At 39.9% G+C, this 19305-nt stretch overlaps 1 protein-coding gene across 1 annotated transcript in view; it reads left to right on the forward strand.

Annotated features, from left to right (window-relative positions):
* Positions 1–19305, forward strand: part of LOC124876313 (polypeptide N-acetylgalactosaminyltransferase 10-like) — a 138027-nt gene that overhangs the window by 55030 nt on the left and 63692 nt on the right. The window contains exons 2-4 of the mRNA XM_047378970.1: positions 2428–2530; positions 3387–3525; positions 13071–13237. Coding sequence (XP_047234926.1) covers positions 2428–2530; positions 3387–3525; positions 13071–13237 — 409 coding nt within the window. The remainder of the gene's footprint in view (positions 1–2427; positions 2531–3386; positions 3526–13070; positions 13238–19305) is intronic.

A 19305-nucleotide genomic window follows, 5' to 3' on the forward strand; every position in this document is an offset into this window, starting at 1 on the left:
TTTTTTGCTTCACCAGTACAAGATTGATGATGCAAAAATTGTTGAATTTATATATAGAAATAAATGGTTTTCCATTGCACATGTTTGTTAAATATTTACCACAGTGAATTATTGTGTGTATCCAGTGTTCAAGTAATTATTTTCTTCAGTTAATCACTAGCGACGCTTCTACCTCAGCACCTCCAGTCTTCGTCTTCATATTCAAACCACGATGTGACGTGGGATCCTAGCGTGCTGCGTCATCATGTCCTCTAGCAGTCTAAGCCTATAGCAGCATGACAGCAGAGATATCTCAGGATAACCTAAGCCACTCTAACGATAAGCTTTATCAAAAAGGAAAGTTTGAAAGTTTTATGCCTATGCTTAAAAGTAGACAGGGTCTCTGCCTCATGGACTAAAACTGGGAGCTGGTTCCACAGGAGAGGAACCTGATAACCAAAAGAAATATTTTCTTTTATAAAAGCGGTTCCTCAAACGCAAGATTTTATTTGTATTTGTATATCTGTTGTTTAGCTATATTACTGTTTAGCTATTGTAGATGGAAGTAATATAAATGTGGACTATATCCATTTTTCAGGTAGGCTATTCTATAGAAACTGCTGGTGTTTTCAGCAAGAAAGAGCTGTTATCGTCCTTTTCCTGCACACGACACTTTAGAGGAACTTCAGAAGAGGTTGAGAAGCTTCTAAATATATACCAAAATTAAATAAACAGTAGTTCACTCATGCACTCAGTGATTTCACATGTATTTAAAGTGTCTGACTAATTGCCACCCCCCCATTGAGCTAATTATTTCTCCATTGTCTTGTGATCCGTAATCACAAAACGGAGTCAGTGAAAAGCACTCTGTGTGTGTAATACGCGCGAGCAAGAAGTTTATGCCGAGTTGCACCACGTTTGTCTGAATGTGTGCGGCTGTGTATAGAAAGCCTCAGCAGAGTTGATTGTCGCGGCATTGATATTCCTCTCACAGTGTTGTCAAGCATGAAATAGAAGAGTGCGCTTTCTGTGGATGAACTCTCAGCAGAGCACTGCTAGATAGTGAGTGCTGAAGCCTTGGAGAAATAATGTAGCTGAAACAGATAGTGACTTAGGATCAAGGGAAGACAAATCTTGTGTGTGCCACATAGTTGTAAAACCAGAGATTTAGCTCATTTTTAAAACAACGTCCCTCAAACTTATTTTTGATGATCACTTTTTTTTTTTTTTCTTTGAGTCTTTGTGGGCGGTTGGTAAGTCTCAGCAGGTTTGGGATGCTGCCGAAAAAACTATCGCCTTGATGGCACTTCTTAACTCAAAATAAATAATACATTTTACAAATGTATCTCTGGCAAATATAGAATTTCCCCCATACACTAAAATTAAGCTGAATGAGAATGTTTCAGTAATATTGATATGAATTATTAAACAAAGTACAATTGAAAACAATTTGCAGGCTTTTGTGTTTTTATAGTTGATGTCCTAAAGGTGTGGGCTGTTGCCTTGCAGCAAGAAGGTCCTAGGTTCGACTCCTGGCCAGGGGTCTATCAACGTGGAGTTTAAATGTTCTCCCAGTGCATGTGTGGGTTTTCTCCAGGTACTGCGGCTTCCTCACACAGCCCAAAAACACGACTGTTTGGTCTTTCTAAATTGCCCTTTGGTGTGAATGGGTGTGTGCATGTTTGTTTGTCCTGTGTGTCTCTGTGTTGCCCTGAGATGGACTGTCGACCTGTCTAGGGCGTACCCCACCTTTTGGCCGTAGACCGGTGAGGAAAGGCACCATCTCCCCTGTGACCCTGTACAGAAGCAGATATAGAAATTGTGCTAAAAGCCTCCTAATACATGTTTATCTGCATGCAGAAATATCCCGAATCATATTGGCTGGGGTGTAACAGTGTAATATTTGTCAATACAAAACTTTTCTTCTAAATTGTGAATCACTTTGGGAAAAGTTGAGCTTCTTATCATTGCTGACAGACAGTTGTGGTGAAAAAAGTGGATCTTTGCTGCTTTCATTGTATTTTAGTACAAAAGTAGCAGCCAGGTGCCACTGAATACACTACAACGTTGTTAACATTGTTATAACTTTACAACTAGAGTACGCTCAATGAATTGAGATGTTGCATCTGCTTGTTGGTTTGAAGATCATCGTATCCATAAGGAATTCAGTTTCAGTCAGTTCAGACTTGTTGCTGCTGTTGCATATCTGTGTTTAACCTTTTCTTCTTCAACACCTTCATTCTTTATTCATTGCACCTAATTCAGGAGTAACTGATATTGTGTGGCGGTATTTCCCTCCCTTTGAAACTTGGTGACTACAGAGCCGTATTCTGTCACATGATTAAACCAAGTATTGAATCAAAGATGTTTTCCTCAAGACATTTTCCAGTCAAGTTAGTTAGTTATGTGATGTTTTATCAGCCCTAACTGTGAGTTTTTTCTCTACAGGGGGTAAACCGGGTAGGGAAGGATGCTAAAGTGGGACATGATGGTGTGCGGCGGAAAGACTGGCATGACCATGAGGTGATCAGAAGAGACGCAGCTCGATCTGGTAAGTTCACACTGTCTCTTAGTCCCTCCTCATGTTTTTCTCATGCACACTCTGTCCTGCTCTTGCTGTGATAGAAATCTGACGCCATAAATATAGTTTATACCATCAACAGCAAACACCAGCTGGGTTTAATTTTCCACTCCAGGAAACCTGCTTGTAAATTAGCTGAAGTAGGTTTATACCTGAAATGAGCCGTAAAGACTAGAAGGTAGCCTTTTCATCTTTAAGGAAAAGAGGATAATTTCTACTTGATTTATCATGTCTCCGGATGAAACAGCTTGGTTAAGTTCTCAGGGCATCCAAAAGCTCTGATTCTTTAAAGATTCTTCGTCTTTAGCATCCAATGCAATTTGCATAAATAAATGTTTGGTCGTCCTAATTTTTAAAATCGGCCAATTATTTTTCTACTTCTGCACAGAAAGGTTTTGCTAAACTGCTAAATTTTAAATGCAAATGGTGTAGGGTGAAGTACCTGAATTTACCTCTAACCTGAAACGTATTTAGAATTTAATCTATGTCACATTTATGTTGCACTTTTTTGCTCCCATGCAGGCATTAAATAGTCTTTAGATCTTGATACCCATCTTCCTCTTGAGAAATTTCCTTTTCCAAATTTCTGCTGGATCAACACAGTTTGGTATAAGATGGATAAGAAGATCAATTTTTGATCTTCTTATCCATGTTTACCCTTTGAGACACTCCCAACCTTTTAGAATCACTTTTGAGAATAATAAAAGTGTCTTTTTATCATCAAGTTCAATTTAACATTCTCCAAAAAGGAGACGAAACTGCAACACCTGGTCTTATCTCATGAACTGTCATTGTGTGCATGACCTAAAGTGTGCATGTTTGTTAGGAAATGGTGAGCAGGGGAAGCCGTTCCCACTGACGGATGCTGACAGAGTGGACCAGGCCTACAGGGAGAACGGCTTCAACATCTACGTCAGCGACAGGATCTCCCTAAATCGCTCTGTCCCTGACATACGCCATCAGAAGTGAGTTGAGCGTCAGAAATCAACGCAAAGTTGCTTCTAATTACATTTTCTTACCTAACAGTAACTTTGTGCAAGGCATTGGATTTTAACTCGCTTCTGTTAGGCTTTAAAGTGCATGTGACACACTTTTCTCACAAATGCAGAAATTGAAAGAAAACATGTTAATATTGAAGAAATTGGGCAGTCATTGATATGTTATTAGGATTAAAGACATGATAAAAGATAATTGTGACACAAAATAGGCATATTTTGTGGTTTGATTTTACAAGACCAAAGTTGCCCGGAAATTATGTCAAAGGGGAAGTCTCTGGTCATTCATTGTGTGAGCATCAATAATAAACGGTTCAGGTAGAAGCCAAGTTGCGTTAAAAAGCAGCAATGTAACGACAGCAGCCGTTAATCTGCACTACTTTCCTGTAAGGAAGAGGATCGAGCTGGAAAACTGAGGAGGGTAGATGGTGATCGGAGTACTTCTCGGCAAACTGCTTTAAACAAGAAACCTCTGAATTCACAAAAGAAATTGCGTTAGAGGTTGGGATATCTGACAGACGAAGGAGAATATTGAAGCAGATGCTATAGCCCCGAAAAGGCTCTCGTTGCTGTTGCTAAATGGATCAAGGCTCAGCAGGTTAGAGAACTTTCTTGTCACCAAAATAAGTAATTTAATATTGGTAATTTAGATATTGGCAGTTATTGTTAATAATTAAAAATCCAAAACAATCATTTTTATTAATACGGATAATAATCCAAAATTATTATTATTTAAATAAGATAAATTACACACGCATACGATGTATTTAAATAAATGTTTCTCTAAAGATTCTAATATAAAGGTAAAAATGACCCACCAGGTAGTGTCTTCAGATCATCCCTTGTATCTGCTCCATGCTGCTCAGCTTTGCCTTCAGTTGTTTCACTCAGTGCCGTATTTACTCTGGATTTACACTGTATCTGCTCCGGTCCGCTGCGAAGCCCGGAGGAGCTCCAACAACCATACGCAGATTGAGCAATAAAAGCCAGTGATAAATACGGTAGCAAGTCCAAAACAACTCATTCTGTTGAACTTAAACCAGTTTAACTGCTTCATTTTTCATTTTATGCGTTTATGCAGATATTTTCATGTATTTTCTTCTACAATGAGTTCACTGAGTGCAGAGAAGCTATATTTGTTGCTCAATTTAGTGCATTTAATGTTTAATTGCTCGGTTTATAAAACCTTACTTAACCCAGTAACTGATTGAGCTAATTGATCTACTGTAAACAACTGCTAGTATATACACGTGTATATATAAATATATGTGTGTATTTATTAATATAGTGAGATCTAGTCTGTCTTTAGTGAATTATTTTGTGCTCGTTCTGTTTCCTGGTGGTCCAATATGATTCATGCATATTGACTCCAGCCGTGCTCCGGCATTAGGCAAAAATAGACTCTGGTGAATTAGATGGCTGCAGCACCTGTGCTCTGCCATCTGATGACTTTGTTCTTCTGACTCTTCTGCGTCTCTCTAATGGTGACTGAAATGTATTTAAAGAAACATCAGATTCTTCGCTGCTGTGTGTTGTCAGCCATTGAAGCAGCAGTCAGTTTACATGCCGGGGTTCCCCTGTGACAACTTAGGAGTAGTCTGGAAATGCATTTTTAGTGAAATTTATGACCATATACCTCAACAACTGTTCACTTCATTGACATGAATTTACATTTTGAGATATTTTATTAATGTTTCCTTTCCATAAATGTAATTGGATTTATCATGATGTCACAGGCATTTTAAGTGTTAACTTTAAAGAGACACCAGCTTTCTTTTTAATCTCAACAAAAGGCAGAACGTACAAAAAATTATTGTCAAATGTCTTTGTTTGTCCAGAAAAAAAAAAAAATAAACTTCCTAAACTTAGCAAAGGCCCAAAATGACATTCAAGCTGTTTTAGAAGCTTGGGCATGCCACAGTTTCACAGTATTGGAAAAACATGCTTAAAGTCTTAATAGCAGGTTAGGCTTTAAAATGAAAAGCAGAAGTTAAAGCCTGATAGATGCAGCTCTGCTGCAGTAGGCTATTAATTTTAGCGGCAAACATGGTAGCTCTTGCAGCTTGTGTTTCTAAACAGTATTGGCAAGTTGTGCTACTTTTTGCAGTGAGGACATTAGTGTGTTTGAACCTTTGGAAATGTGTTTTTCCCCTACAAGCGAAAGAGTTTAGGCGAATTTGCCTCATTCAGTCATTATACAGTGGGGGTGGAAAAGTGCTATGATGTGCTCCACACCACTAGAGATAATGCTGCACTGCCTCTGGCATCTTATTAAAGGTAGATAAAAAGTTTTGGTTTTCTTGAAACTGGGCAATTTAGAGTAACCAGTTAACCTAACAGTCATGTTTTTCAACTGTGGGAGGAAGCTTAAGTGCCTGGAGAGAGCCCATTCATTCATGGGGAGAACATGCAAACTCCATGTAGGCAGAACTCATGCTAGGATTCAGTACTACTCACTTTCCACCGTGAAATCCCCTAAACTGACCCATGCCTACATTAAATAATGAAAAAAAGTTTAATAGATTAGAAACCTATTTTTCCTTTTGCACAAAGTGGCAAAAAGATTGAGTTTGTGTTTATGAAAGTGTTACCTTTATTGACTGATTTAATAAAAAATAGCATTCGGGTTTTACTGTAGAGGCACTTTGCAAAGTGTGTACCAAGTCATTATATCTACTGCATGCTAACTGGCTGATATTTGTAAAACAATTAACATTACAGATACCTGATGATTTAGCATACATGTTAATAGAGAGAAACATGCCACAGTTTGCTCTCTGCTGTGTGCTACTGCACCAGGCCTGGAGAAATGACTCTTGGCATGGTGATGGAGTTTTCACCAGTCCAAACAGATAATAACTGTTGCATTAGATTAAATAATGCAGTTTTGGGTCTTTGCTGTAACATTTCAGCAGAATTCAGTGTATAATATCCCTGAGTTGTGACAATTTGACCAGAAACACCTGCAGCTCGGCTTGGCTGAAGATTACATTGTAACATGATATTTTTTTTGCAGAGATGCATCAATCTTGCACACATGGAGTTCTGCAAAGCTCTAAATTGATATTTTTCTGAATCTTAATTTGTTTGTAAGAACTATGGTTTATATTTATTTTAGTTCAACCACAAGTAAAACAAAACCAAATATTAACAGTGGAAAAAGGAAAACAAGTGCAAAACATTTTTACATGTTCTCCTAAGCTGCACCAAGTAACAGAGCTTCCTCTCTCTCAGTGTCTCTTGCAAATGATAAATAAAAATAACCAATTGTATACTTTTTTTCTTTACCAAAGTTCTTTTTTACATTAGATTTCCCTGAACTCAGTAAACAGCTGTCCAACAGATGAGGTCTTGTTAATGATTTTGATCTTATCTCAGTCTGCCATATCAGTCTGTAAAATGGTGACAACACAAAATAACCAACCCCCACCCCCCCTCCCCCCTTACCTTGCCGAAGGCACAGAAAATATTAATAATTTTTCACCAAAAATAATTACACCTTGGGCCTGTGTGTGCAGTTTTAACTTAATCTGAGCTGGAATGCGCCACAGAGGGCCAAACGTCTTCAGGTTTTCATTGCAGCCAAAGACCAATGCAGTTTATTTCAAAATTGACACTCCATCAACCAGAGAGGGAGGAAATTAATCACCTGCTGAAGTTATCCGTTGGATTGAAAACCTCAACACTCTTGGTCCTTTTGGTGCAGGTGGTTGTTGATTTTCTAAAAATAAGACATGCTATTAAACACAAGGGTCAGCAGGATGAGCACAAAAATATATAGTGTACAGTAAACTCAGGAGTGACAAGAATATATATATATATATATATATATATATATATACTGCACCCTTCATACACAAGGATATTCAGTGTGCAGTAAAAATACCAACTTTGGAGAAAACCAAACATCGTATCAGCACAAAAACCTTATGCCAACTGTCAGGAATGATGGTGGAGGAGTAATGATTTGGGTTTGTTTTGGAGCCACAAGATCTGGGCACCTTGCAGTCATTGAGTTGTGCATGAACCCATGTGTACGAAAGCTTTCTAGAGTTAAATGTGCAGCCATCTGCTCGACAGCTAATGCTTGGCCCAAGCCGGGTCATCAACAGGACAATGATCCCAAGCAATGGAGCATATCTATAGCATAATTCTGAAAAAAAAGAAACGAGGTGCTGCAATAGACCAAAGTCCAGACCTCAACCTGATTAAAATGCTGTTATCGGACCTCGCTAGCTCCATCCTGAGCTCAGAATGAACTGAAGCAGTGTCGTAAAGAGAAGGCCAAAATGCCTCCAATGATGTGAAGCTAATACAGTCAGACAGTTCTACATACTGTTAAGCTATGTGGTGTACGTTTGGTACGCCCTGTGTTCAGAAAACAAACAATTACTTCGCAGTTTTAATGTCTGTGTATTGGGTTCATCCCAAATAAACATAACAAGTAGTTTCTTCATGACTTTACCAGCCTACCATCACTTTACTTTTTACAACATTTGTATGCAGCTTTGAAAAGCTTTAGCAAATATAGCATAAAAAGCCTGAATCCATGGGACCTAAATAATAAGCGAATATTTAATGGAGTCCAAGCAGTTCTTTGGAGTGCTGATAATTGTGTCATATATTGTACAGCCCTATTGTACTTAGACTGTACTGACAGTCATGAAAGTTTAAGGCCGCCATAAAAACTGATTTATTTTTCTAAAAGCTTCTAACAGCTTTTTTGATTTCCCTAACCTTATTTTTAAACATCTTAAAATGGCTACCTTTGAGTCTTCCTCCTTCAATACAAACTTTGACACTAAAAAGGGTTGTCAGTGTGACCCGGTAACTCTTCAGTGTGATTGGAATAAAACAAAATTAAGATTTTAGTTTCCAGTCCAGTCACTGATCAGGGCCCATCAAGATAAATTTAGGCCAGATAAATTGGCAGGTCCAGATGAAAATTGGTATATTCTGGTCAACAGCCGATTCTAAGTACATCTGTAGTTTACATTTGGCCCTTCCATACCTGAACAGTGTGATGCATTTAAAAACAGAGGCCGCTGAGCACTGTATGGACATTTGATTGCAGTACATAAGGGTGAGTTTGTCCCCACCAACCTGTGACTTATCAGAAAGGTCTTGGAAAAAAAATAACAGACCAGAAACACTATAAATGCAGCTGTCTAAACATCTCAAGACCTGCTGACCTGTTTCATCTCAGATCAGCCTTCAGCGCTTTTCTCTACCTGACAGGTGCTTCTTTCTCTCCGCCGCCGACACTTTCATGTGGAAAGCATTTTTAAACGCTTTCACTCCCAAGGTCCCTCTATACTTCTCTCATTTTTATCCCTCAGACTTATAAATCTCCCACATCTTGTGACCTTATCAAACACGCTTTCCATCCTACGCTCCTCAGTCTCCACCAGGGTGGCATCACTGTAGCACGCTATCAAACGGATCATTTTATTGCTCTCCCGCTGCAGCTGTCAAAGGATTGAAGTTCAGATTTGCTTTGGGGCAGACTAAGCAGTTTTTGTAGTAAATCTCTGGTAAGCATGACTGAAAAGTATCCGACTTAAACATCTTGGCAAAGAAATATGCCTAAATTGTAGTCGCATTTTAATGTTCTCACTTTGTGGAAACTTATTTTGCCAAGGCACGTCATTACTTTCAAAAACTCACTAAAGAGTAGTTTTTTCTTTGTCTGTCTTGGCAAGATTTAAATGAAAATCAGGCTCAACAGAAAGGATTTGAAACTTAAATCTTTCCACCAGAATCACATTATTGTCAGATTGTTGGACAGAGAAGCTGGATGTTGGCATCAGTTAGACTGTTCGAAGCGACAGGAGAGTGACAGGTGTCCGACAGCCATGTGCCACCTGGGTTCTCCTTGGGCCCGGGTCCTTCCTACAGCTTCCATTCACTTGTCTCACTCTCACTCACTATGAGAATGATGCGATGGAGTGAGAGCCAGACAAGCCTGAGAGCCTCCGAGGTAATTACAGTCTCTATAGATTCCCCTTCTGATCTCACAGAGAGTGTACAGAGAGAGAAGACAAAAGAAAAAGCAACTGAAGGGCAAATCAGCAGGTGGTATGCTTCATTACATCTTATTAAAAGAGTAACACATTGTTCAGGTTGGACTGCTGCAGAGCACAGCAATACAATTACGTAAAGGCCAATGTCATGGGTTCGAGAAGGCTTCTTTTTCTCTGTCAATTAGCATTTCAAATATGGCAATAATGACCTCAAAAATACCATAAAGAATAGCACCAACCTTGAAATGTTATGTCCAACATGTTTATTATGAAATTAACCATGTATAACCCTTTATTACCATAGCCATACAGAATACTATTGGCTTGTGGTACATGAGGTTACTGTAATTCTTACTACATAATTATCTCACGTAATAATTAGACAACACAATGTTCTGTGTCAATTAATAGATGTACTGTTCTCCTTACAAAACAGTTTTTTTTTGTTCCAGTAAGTTTATTTCGTTTCTTGTCTGGTGTTGAAGCTCTGTGGTTTTATTGCTTAATCTTGAATTAAAAATGAAAAACTACCTCAGGAGTTTTAAACATAGCCACTAGCCTTGCTCCTTCCAAGTGGTGGAAACAGAGAAATGATGCTATATAATGCTGGAAATGATTTGCTGTAAACCCTCTAGTGTCTCTTTCTATCCATGTGCATTTCAATAAATAAAAATATTCAAAAAGTTAAACTCTTGAATTTTTTACACACATAGTGTCCAGCATTTCTTCCCGTTCATTTTGATGATTGCTTACAGCTAATTAAAAATGATCTTGACTGTCTTGGGCTTGTAGCTCAGTTGATCCCTTTCACTGTGGAGAAGCAGAAGCTCCTCGTCTTGCTGCCCCTGGATGACAGAGCCTGTCACCCTCTCTGTAAAGATTAGCTCATCCACCTTATGGAAGAAGCTGATTTTATTTGTCAGGTTAATTTACTCATCACTAATATGTCATGAGCAAAGGTTAGGGTTAGAATATGGATGGAGAAATCACCAGCTTTGATTTTTGCCTCTGCTTTTTCTTCATCACAACAGATTAGAGCAGTGCCCCACTCAGTCTATCCATCTCTCGCTCCATCCTACCACTAGTCGTGAACTAGACAGCAAGATACAGGTCCTTCTCAAAATATTAGCATATTGGGATAATGTTCATTATTTTCCACAATGTCATGATGAAAATTTAACATTCATATATTTTAGATTCATTGCACACTAACTGAAATATTTCAGGTCTTTTATTGTCTTAATACGGATGATTTTGGCATACAGCTCATGAAAACCCAAAATTCCTCTCTCACAAAATTAGCATATCATTAAAAGGGTCTCTAAACGAGCTATGAACCTAATCATCTGAATCAACGAGTTAACTCTAAACACCTGCAAAAGATTCCTGAGGCCTTTAAAACTCCCAGCCTGGTTCATCACTCAAAACCCCAATCATGGGTAAGACTGCCGACCTGACTGCTGTCCAGAAGGCCACTATTGACACCCTCAAGCAAGAGGGTAAGACACAGAAAGAAATTTCTGAACGAATAGGCTGTTCCCAGAGTGCTGTATCAAGGCACCTCAGTGGGAAGTCTGTGGGAAGGAAAAAGTGTGGCAGAAAACGCTGCACAACGAGAAGAGGTTACCGGACCCTGAGGAAGATTGTGTAGAAGGGCCGATTCCAGACCTTGGGGGACCTGCGGAAGCAGTGGACTGCGTCTGGAGTAGAAACATCCAGAGCCACCGTGCACAGGCGTGTGCAGGAAATGGGCTACAGGTGCCGCATTCCCCGGGTCAAGCCACCTTTGAACCAGAAACAGCGGCAGAAGCGCCTGACCTGGGCTACAGAGAAGCAGCACTGGACTGTTGCTCAGTGGTCCAAAGTACTTTTTTCAGATGAAAGCAAATTCTGCATGTCATTCGGAAATCAAGGTGCCAGAGTCTGGAGGAAGAATGGGGAGAAGGAAATGCCAAAATGCCAGAAGTCCAGTGTCAAGTACCCACAGTCAGTGATGGTCTGGGTTGCCGTGTCAGCTGCTGGTGTTGGTCCACTGTGTTTTATCAAGGGCAGGGTCAATGCAGCTAGCTATCAGGAGATTTTGGAGCACTTCATGCTTCCATCTGCTGAAAAGCTTAATGGAGATGAAGATTTCATTTTTCAGCATGACCTGGCACCTGCTCACAGTGCCAAAACCACTGGTAAATGGTTTACTGACCATGGTATCACTGTGCTCAATTGGCCTGCCAACTCTCCTGACCTGAACCCCATAGAGAATCTGTGGGATATTGTGAAGAGAACGTTGAGAGACTCAAGACCCGACACTCTGGATGAGCTAAAGGCTGCTGTCGAAGCATCCTGGGCCTCCATAAGACCTCAGCAGTGCCACAGGCTGATTGCCTCCATGCCACGCCGCATTGAAGCAGTCATTTCTGCAAAAGGATTCCTGACCAAGTATTGAATGCATAACTGTACATGATTATTTGAAGGTTGACGTTTTTTGTATTAAAAACACTTTTCTTTTATTGGTCAGATGAAATATGCTAATTTTGTGAGATATAAATTTTGGGTTTTCATAAGCTGTATGTCAAAATCATCCGTATTAAGACAATAAAAGACCTGAAATATTTCAGTTAGTGTGCAATGAATCTAAAATATATGAATGTTAAATTTTCATCATGACATTATGGAAAATAATGAACTTTATCACAATATGCTAATTTTTTTTGAGAAGGACCTGTATGTAACCTTTTCACTTGAGGCACTGACTGACTCTCAACCCAGAGGGAGCCTACCAGTCTTTTCTGGTTACAAACCTTGTCCTGAAACTTGACACCACCTTTCTATGACTACGCATGGAGATCCTGTCCATGAACACCACAAACTGGATTGGTTATCAAGGAACACCCATGCAAACTCCAACATGCAACAAGCTCGATTTTGTGCTTAGAATGTGGGCACTGCTTTTGCTTTGGACATACATTAAAGAGATAGACCTTAAAGCAACAAGACGCTCTGTATTCCCATTGCACGCCACACAAAATACCTTGAAAGAAACAGACATTAGCTTTCTTCAGATTCACAGAACACATACGGACCATGCAACATAAACTGCCACGACTCCCTTAGCTATTCTGAAAGGGCACAGATCTGGTTCACTGTTTTAAGGCCAGGACAAAAGCCACACTGCTCCTCCTGAATCCGAGGCTGATATGAGACAGACATACTGTTCCACGCACTTATGTAATCTTTCTCAGGACGACTTAGATATATGATCCCTTGATAGTTGGAACACCCTTACTTAAAATTTGGAACCACCTCGCAGTGCTGCCATTGATGTTTTCCCATTCCTCTATGCGAGATTGAACAGGCGTGTCAACCATGAAAGCCTCACAATGTGAGCAAAATCTTAATAAATTCTGAAATCTCTAACAACATAAAAATGAACTTAGCATTGACACCATCTCCCTGTCGTCACCTCTCATTTATGTGCTGTTTTATGTGTTTGTGCAGCTGCAAACAGAAGCTGTACTCGGAGAAGCTGCCAAACACCAGCATCATCATCCCATTTCATAACGAGGGCTGGTCGTCGCTACTGAGGACCGTTCACAGCGTGCTCAACCGCTCTCCTCCAGAGCTAATCGCAGAAATCATCCTGGTCGACGACTTCAGTGACAAAGGTACGGGGGAAACACCCAGACATGCCCACACAGACTCTCATTAGCACAGCCGTTGGGATCTGCCGCTAATATTTGTATTTGTACTGGACCATGTCTTTTTTTCTTTGCACACAGACAGCTGCTCATACTCACAAATCACTGAGTCATTTCTTTGCAAGGTTTGTTGACTGTTAGTCAAATAATGATCTGCTCAGAAATAAAAGCACCAGCCTGCATCGCAGGGAGCCAAATGAATTTTTAAGACACTTGCTATGTACTTCATAAACAAGATGGGAGCATAGACGTGCTGGTGAGTCACTGTTTTTGAGACACGTCCCACAGGTTTGTTAGATACACAGAATATTAGAGACATCTGAGAATTGTTGACTTTACTTCTCTACCCTGCAAATAAATGTGCTCTTGCATGGCCATGTCAAACTTTGTCGTTTCATTTGCTGGAAAGCTAATCATTACAGTCAAAATTCCTGATGTGTGGAAGTTTGTACTTGATTACAATCTCAAAGAAATGCCAATCTTTGCAAATGTTTTTTGGTGCATTAAAAGCCTGATAAATTATGCCAGAATTGATGTATTCTATATATCGATGTCAGTCATTTACCACTGCAGGAAATTTAAGTAACTCCGAGGGCTGTCAAAAACTATGAGACACACAATGACTTTTAAGAATATTTCCTTTCTCAACAATGATGGTCTCAGAGTGTGAACCAGTTTTTAAATTGTTATAGAGCTCCTCTGGTGTTAGAGCAAATCAGTAAAGAGATCTAGGTCCTTGTATACAGTATGTTCTGGTGCACTTCACTTACTGCATTGTCCTTGTAATCTATAAATAACACTAGACAGAAAGCCCACCACTATTTAATAGCTGGTAGCAGAATAACAAACACACTGAAAGAGCTTTTTAAAGATATAAACTTCACCACAAAGTTTAAACTTCTCAGCTTGAATTTAAAGTGGTACGTTTATACATTCTTAGGTTTTGTTGAGCCATGCAGATGGCTGTCGAAAATTATGTTTGCCAAACAACGCCGTGAAGTCTGCAACAGCTTTGCAAAAATCTCGTCCTACTGGTATTGCAGCTTCCTTTTTAGCGAGAAATGCCATTTGTGTTGTGGCACTAGAGGCCTTTACTTTTTATTTTTCGACAGTAGGCAGACAGGAAAGAGGGGCAAAGACATTCGGTAAACCGCACTGGGTCTGGGACTCGAACCCAGTAAGGCTGCATCGAGTGCTAGTGGTGTAGGGGTTCAGTCGTGCACTGAACCCCTACACCACTAGCGCCGCGCCCATGAAGCTGAGATAATTATGTATAAAACAGCAGTAACTGGCAGAGCCTTGGAGCTGTTTGGTGTAAAAGCCTGTATTGACTGCCATGTTGGAAAATCAAAATCCAAGTTTGAGTTCGTTGTTATAACTGCAAGTAAGCCCAAAAATGTCAATGATAGCTTGAAAGTTGGCATTGAGATAAAAAGTTTGAAGCAATAGATTTCTGGATTTCAGCTGAGATTTTTTGCTGGATTTTTGGGTCATGATAAAATATCTAAATTAAATATTTGTTAATTATTTCCCACTGTTTACATACATCAACCTTCTTCAGTTTAAACATTGTAGAGCACACCCAAAAGATTATTCTGTGCTGCCCTTGTTGCAAAATGCAAGGATTTGGATGGGCAGAGGAACAAGTTAACAGTGCAAGTTCAACCGTAGAAGACAGCTCAACAACATTGGTCTTCAAACCTAATCCTCAGGATGACATGAAACAAAGTGTGCTGGGAAGAGCTTTGACCTGCTAATATCGCAGCTATTTTTTTGATAACAGTCACATCGTTGTTTTTTTCTGCGCCATGATTTAAGTACTCAACTTCATCTGAACATGCTTCTAATTAGCGATGGGTACCGAATTTGGTACATTTTTAGGTACCGACTGAATTCCGTCGATACAACTGAGTACCGATTCACGTAAAATCAAACGGTACCATGTTTTGGTACCTAAACACATCATTGTGACACTGATGGAGAGGACGAGTGGGCGATTTTCCAGGCCGAACATGAACACAGCATTGCACGCATAAGAGCGTAATGACGTCAGTAGCTGCTGGTACTGTAAACAAAGCAAGCATGGCTGATAGAAATCCCTGGAAAGTATGGCTCCACTTTTCAAAATACGATACAGATTACGCTCGCTATGTGCAAGACCAGCGGCAGGAATACTTCTAATCTACAGAAGCACCAGCAGTGTTTCTCCACCGCTATCAAGGAGGCGCTTCGCACCTCCAACCAGACTACTCTGTGTCACCAACGCTGACACAATGAGTTACATGCGCTCGCACGCAGGTGAACACAAGCTCCTGACAGCGGACAGAAAATCATGCGCTAAAACCTAGAAAGCGGGCAAGGATATCTGCGGTTTTAAAAAGCACCAAATTTAGTTTTGATGGCAGCACTTCCTCTCCTGCGAGCAGCAGTAGGGCTAACTCTCCTACCCCAGTCACCACCGAATAACAATTTTTCACCTCGCTTGGTGAAATTATCTCCCTGGATCTACAGGTCCTTCTCAAAATATTAGCATATTGTGATAAAGTTCATTATTTTCCATAATGTCATGATGAAAATTTAACATTCATATATTTTAGATTCATTGCACACTAACTGAAATATTTCAGGTCTTTTACTGTCTTAATACGGATGATTTTGGCATACAGCTCATGAAAACCCAAAATTCCTCTCTCACAAAATTAGCATATCATTAAAAGGGTCTCTAAACGAGCTATGAACCTAATCATCTGAATCAACGAGTTAACTCTAAACACCTGCAAAAGATTCCTGAGGCCTTTAAAACTCCCAGCCTGGTTCATCACTCAAAACCCCAATCATGGGTAAGACTGCCGACCTGACTGCTGTCCAGAAGGCCACTATTGACACCCTCAAGCAAGAGGGTAAGACACAGAAAGAAATTTCTGAAAGAATAGGCTGTTCCCAGAGTGCTGTATCAAGGCACCTCAGTGGGAAGTCTGTGGGAAGGAAAAAGTGTGGCAGAAAATGCTGCACAACGAGAAGAGGTGACCGGACCCTGAGGAAGATTGTGGAGAAGGGCCGATTCCAGACCTTGGGGGACCTGCGGAAGCAGTGGACTGAGTGTGTAGTAGAAACATCCAGAGCCACCGTGCACAGGCGTGTGCAGGAAATGGGCTACAGGTGCCGCATTCCCCAGGTCAAGCCACTTCTGAACCAGAAACAGCGGCAGAAGCGCCTGACCTGGGCTACAGAGAAGCAGCACTGGACTGTTGCTCAGTGGTCCAAAGTACTTTTTTTGAATGAAAGCAAATTCTGCATGTCATTCGGAAATCAAGGTGCCAGAGTCTGGAGGAAGACTGGGGAGAAGGAAATGCCAAAATGCCAGAAGTCCAGTGTCAAGTACCCACAGTCAGTGATGGTCTGGGATGCCGTGTCAGCTGCTGGTGTTGGTCCACTGTGTTTTATCAAGGGCAGGGTCAATGCAGCTAGCTATCAGGAGATTTTGGAGAACTTCATGCTTCCATCTGCTGAAAAGCTTTATGGAGATGAAGATTTTATTTTTCAGCACGACCTGGCACCTGCTCACAGTGCCAAAACCACTGGTAAATGGTTTACTGACCATGGTATCACTGTGCTCAATTGGCCTGCCAACTCTCCTGACCTGAACCCCATAGAAAATCTGTGGGATATTGTGAAGAGAACGTTGAGAGACTCAAGACCCAACACTCTGGATGAGCTAAAGGCCGCTATCGAAGCATCCTGGGCCTCCATAAGACCTCAGCAGTGCCACAGGCTGATTGCCTCCATGCCACGCCGCATTGAATCAGTCATTTCTGCAAAAGGATTCCCGACCAAGTATTGAGTGCATAACTGTACATGATTATTTGAAGGTTGACGTTTTTTGTATTAAAAACACTTTTCTTTTATTGGTCGGATGAAATTTGCTAATTTTGTGAGATAGGAATTTTGGGTTTTCATGAGCTGTATGCCACAATCATCCGTATTAAGACAATAAAAGACCTGAAATATTTCAGTTAGTGTGCAATGAATCTAAAATATATGAATGTTAAATTTTCATCATGACATTATGGAAAATAATGTACTTTATCACAATATGCTAATATTTTGAGAAGGACCTGTATAAGACTGGCTTGGTAATTAAATACATACATGATAGATAGAGAAAAGAAAGAAAGATACAAAAACAGATAAAAGATGTGATAAAGAGACAGAAAGATGAATATAGACATACTATATAAATAGAGTAGATGGAAGATAAATAAACATTTCAGAGTTTTGTTTTCGTAGGAATGTTCTGTCAAATATGTAGAGAGCTTAAACAGGCTGCAATCAGAGGAAAACATGGGCCCAGCCATTTATATATTCTTCTGAGTGTGTGTGTATACACACTGACCTGGTTAAGCACAGGATTTTTGTCAAGGCTGAAGAGACAATTTTCGTCAGCCTTTCTACTGCAACAACTCCTCCATTCAGCACTGTTAGCACGCCTGCATTCATTAGCGACTCGTCTGCAGCCTGGCTGGGTTTTAATTAGTGCATTACACAGCGTAGTCAGTTAAGGGTTTTAATGTTAAAGAAATGTTTGAAACATCTGAGATGTTACAATACAAACAGCTGGATGTTGTTTTGATATATTCATTAAAGTTTATGTAAATAACCATGTTAAATTGAAAGTTTTTGAGTTTTTATTATTAAACAAATTAATATTTATTACCACATAAACAAACACGAAAGTACCGGAAACTAGTACCATTGACTACCGGTACCGATTCCCTGGTACTGATAATCGGTACCGTGTTGGTTCAAATGTGAAAGGTACCCATCCATAGTGAGAAAAGTGCTTGGAAAAATAAAACTCAAGATTTGTACTTTAATATGTAATGTAATTTTATTTTTGTTAGAATTGAAATTATTAAACTGGTATTGAAAAAGTATTGTTCAGGAACCGATATCAAAGTGAAGGTATCGATATTGGTACCGGTATCGAAAATGTTTGATTGATACCCAGCACTACTTCTAATGCACATCTACCTTTTCTTCTGCTAAACTATATTATCCAGTAGTTTTTTAATATGCTAACCTTCAAAGTTAGCATACTTCACATCCCTTTATAAAACAAATTTTTGCGTGGAACCTAGAGTAAACGGTGACAGTGTGACCCTGCTCCTGTTAGTGAGGTTACTGCAGAATAATAATACAGTGTCTCTCACAATGGCAGCTTAATCGGTTTGAACTCTGGAGTTAAGCTCCTGCTTTGAACCCTTGCATAATAAATCTAGGGACAAGTGCAGCATTATCAGAGTAGATGTGAGAACAAGATATTCATCATGAAGCCTGTTTCATGGACACTGCAGGAAGCACAATTTCCTGTCCTCTTTTCCATTACCTTAGATATTAACTGATGTGCTGAGGTTATACAGGGAGAGGAGATACGGGATGGAAAAGTGTTTTTATTGAGTTCAGCAGTGAGTTCCTGTTTCTATTTTTTCCTCATACCTGATCCAGTGCTGTCACTGGCAGATTCCTGGTGTAAAATCTTTTACCCCAACAGACGCTGGACCATGTCTTTATTAATTGACACAGCTTTGTTTTGTTGCCTCGCCAGTGACACAGTAATAACAGAAATGTTTTTCAAAGTTTTATTTTCTGTCTGGCTAATTAGTAACCACTTCCTGCATTATGTTGTGTAATTATAGCCGTGGTGCAGAGCCGTGTTTCAGAACATTAATATCATAATTAATACATCTGTTCAGATTTGACTCTGAGGATACCTGGTGGTTTATATTTATTTCTGCACTTGCTTTGCTCTGCTGTAGCTTCCTTTCTGGAAAAGGCTACTCTCTGTGTCCAGGAATCATGCCTGAAGGTGAACTCATGAAGTGGGTAAACTTTGGCTTTATGCTTCATCCTTTTACCTTACAACCAAAGGTGCTCAGCAGCTTTGATGCACTTCTCATGTCTTTACATATTGCTTTCAGATAGACAGTCCCGTAATATTTTAGAGTGGTTTTGATCAAAGGTTCTCCAGGACTTTC

Source organism: Girardinichthys multiradiatus, chromosome 11 (genome assembly GCF_021462225.1).
Source record: "Girardinichthys multiradiatus isolate DD_20200921_A chromosome 11, DD_fGirMul_XY1, whole genome shotgun sequence".
Lineage (NCBI taxonomy): Eukaryota > Metazoa > Chordata > Actinopteri > Cyprinodontiformes > Goodeidae > Girardinichthys > Girardinichthys multiradiatus.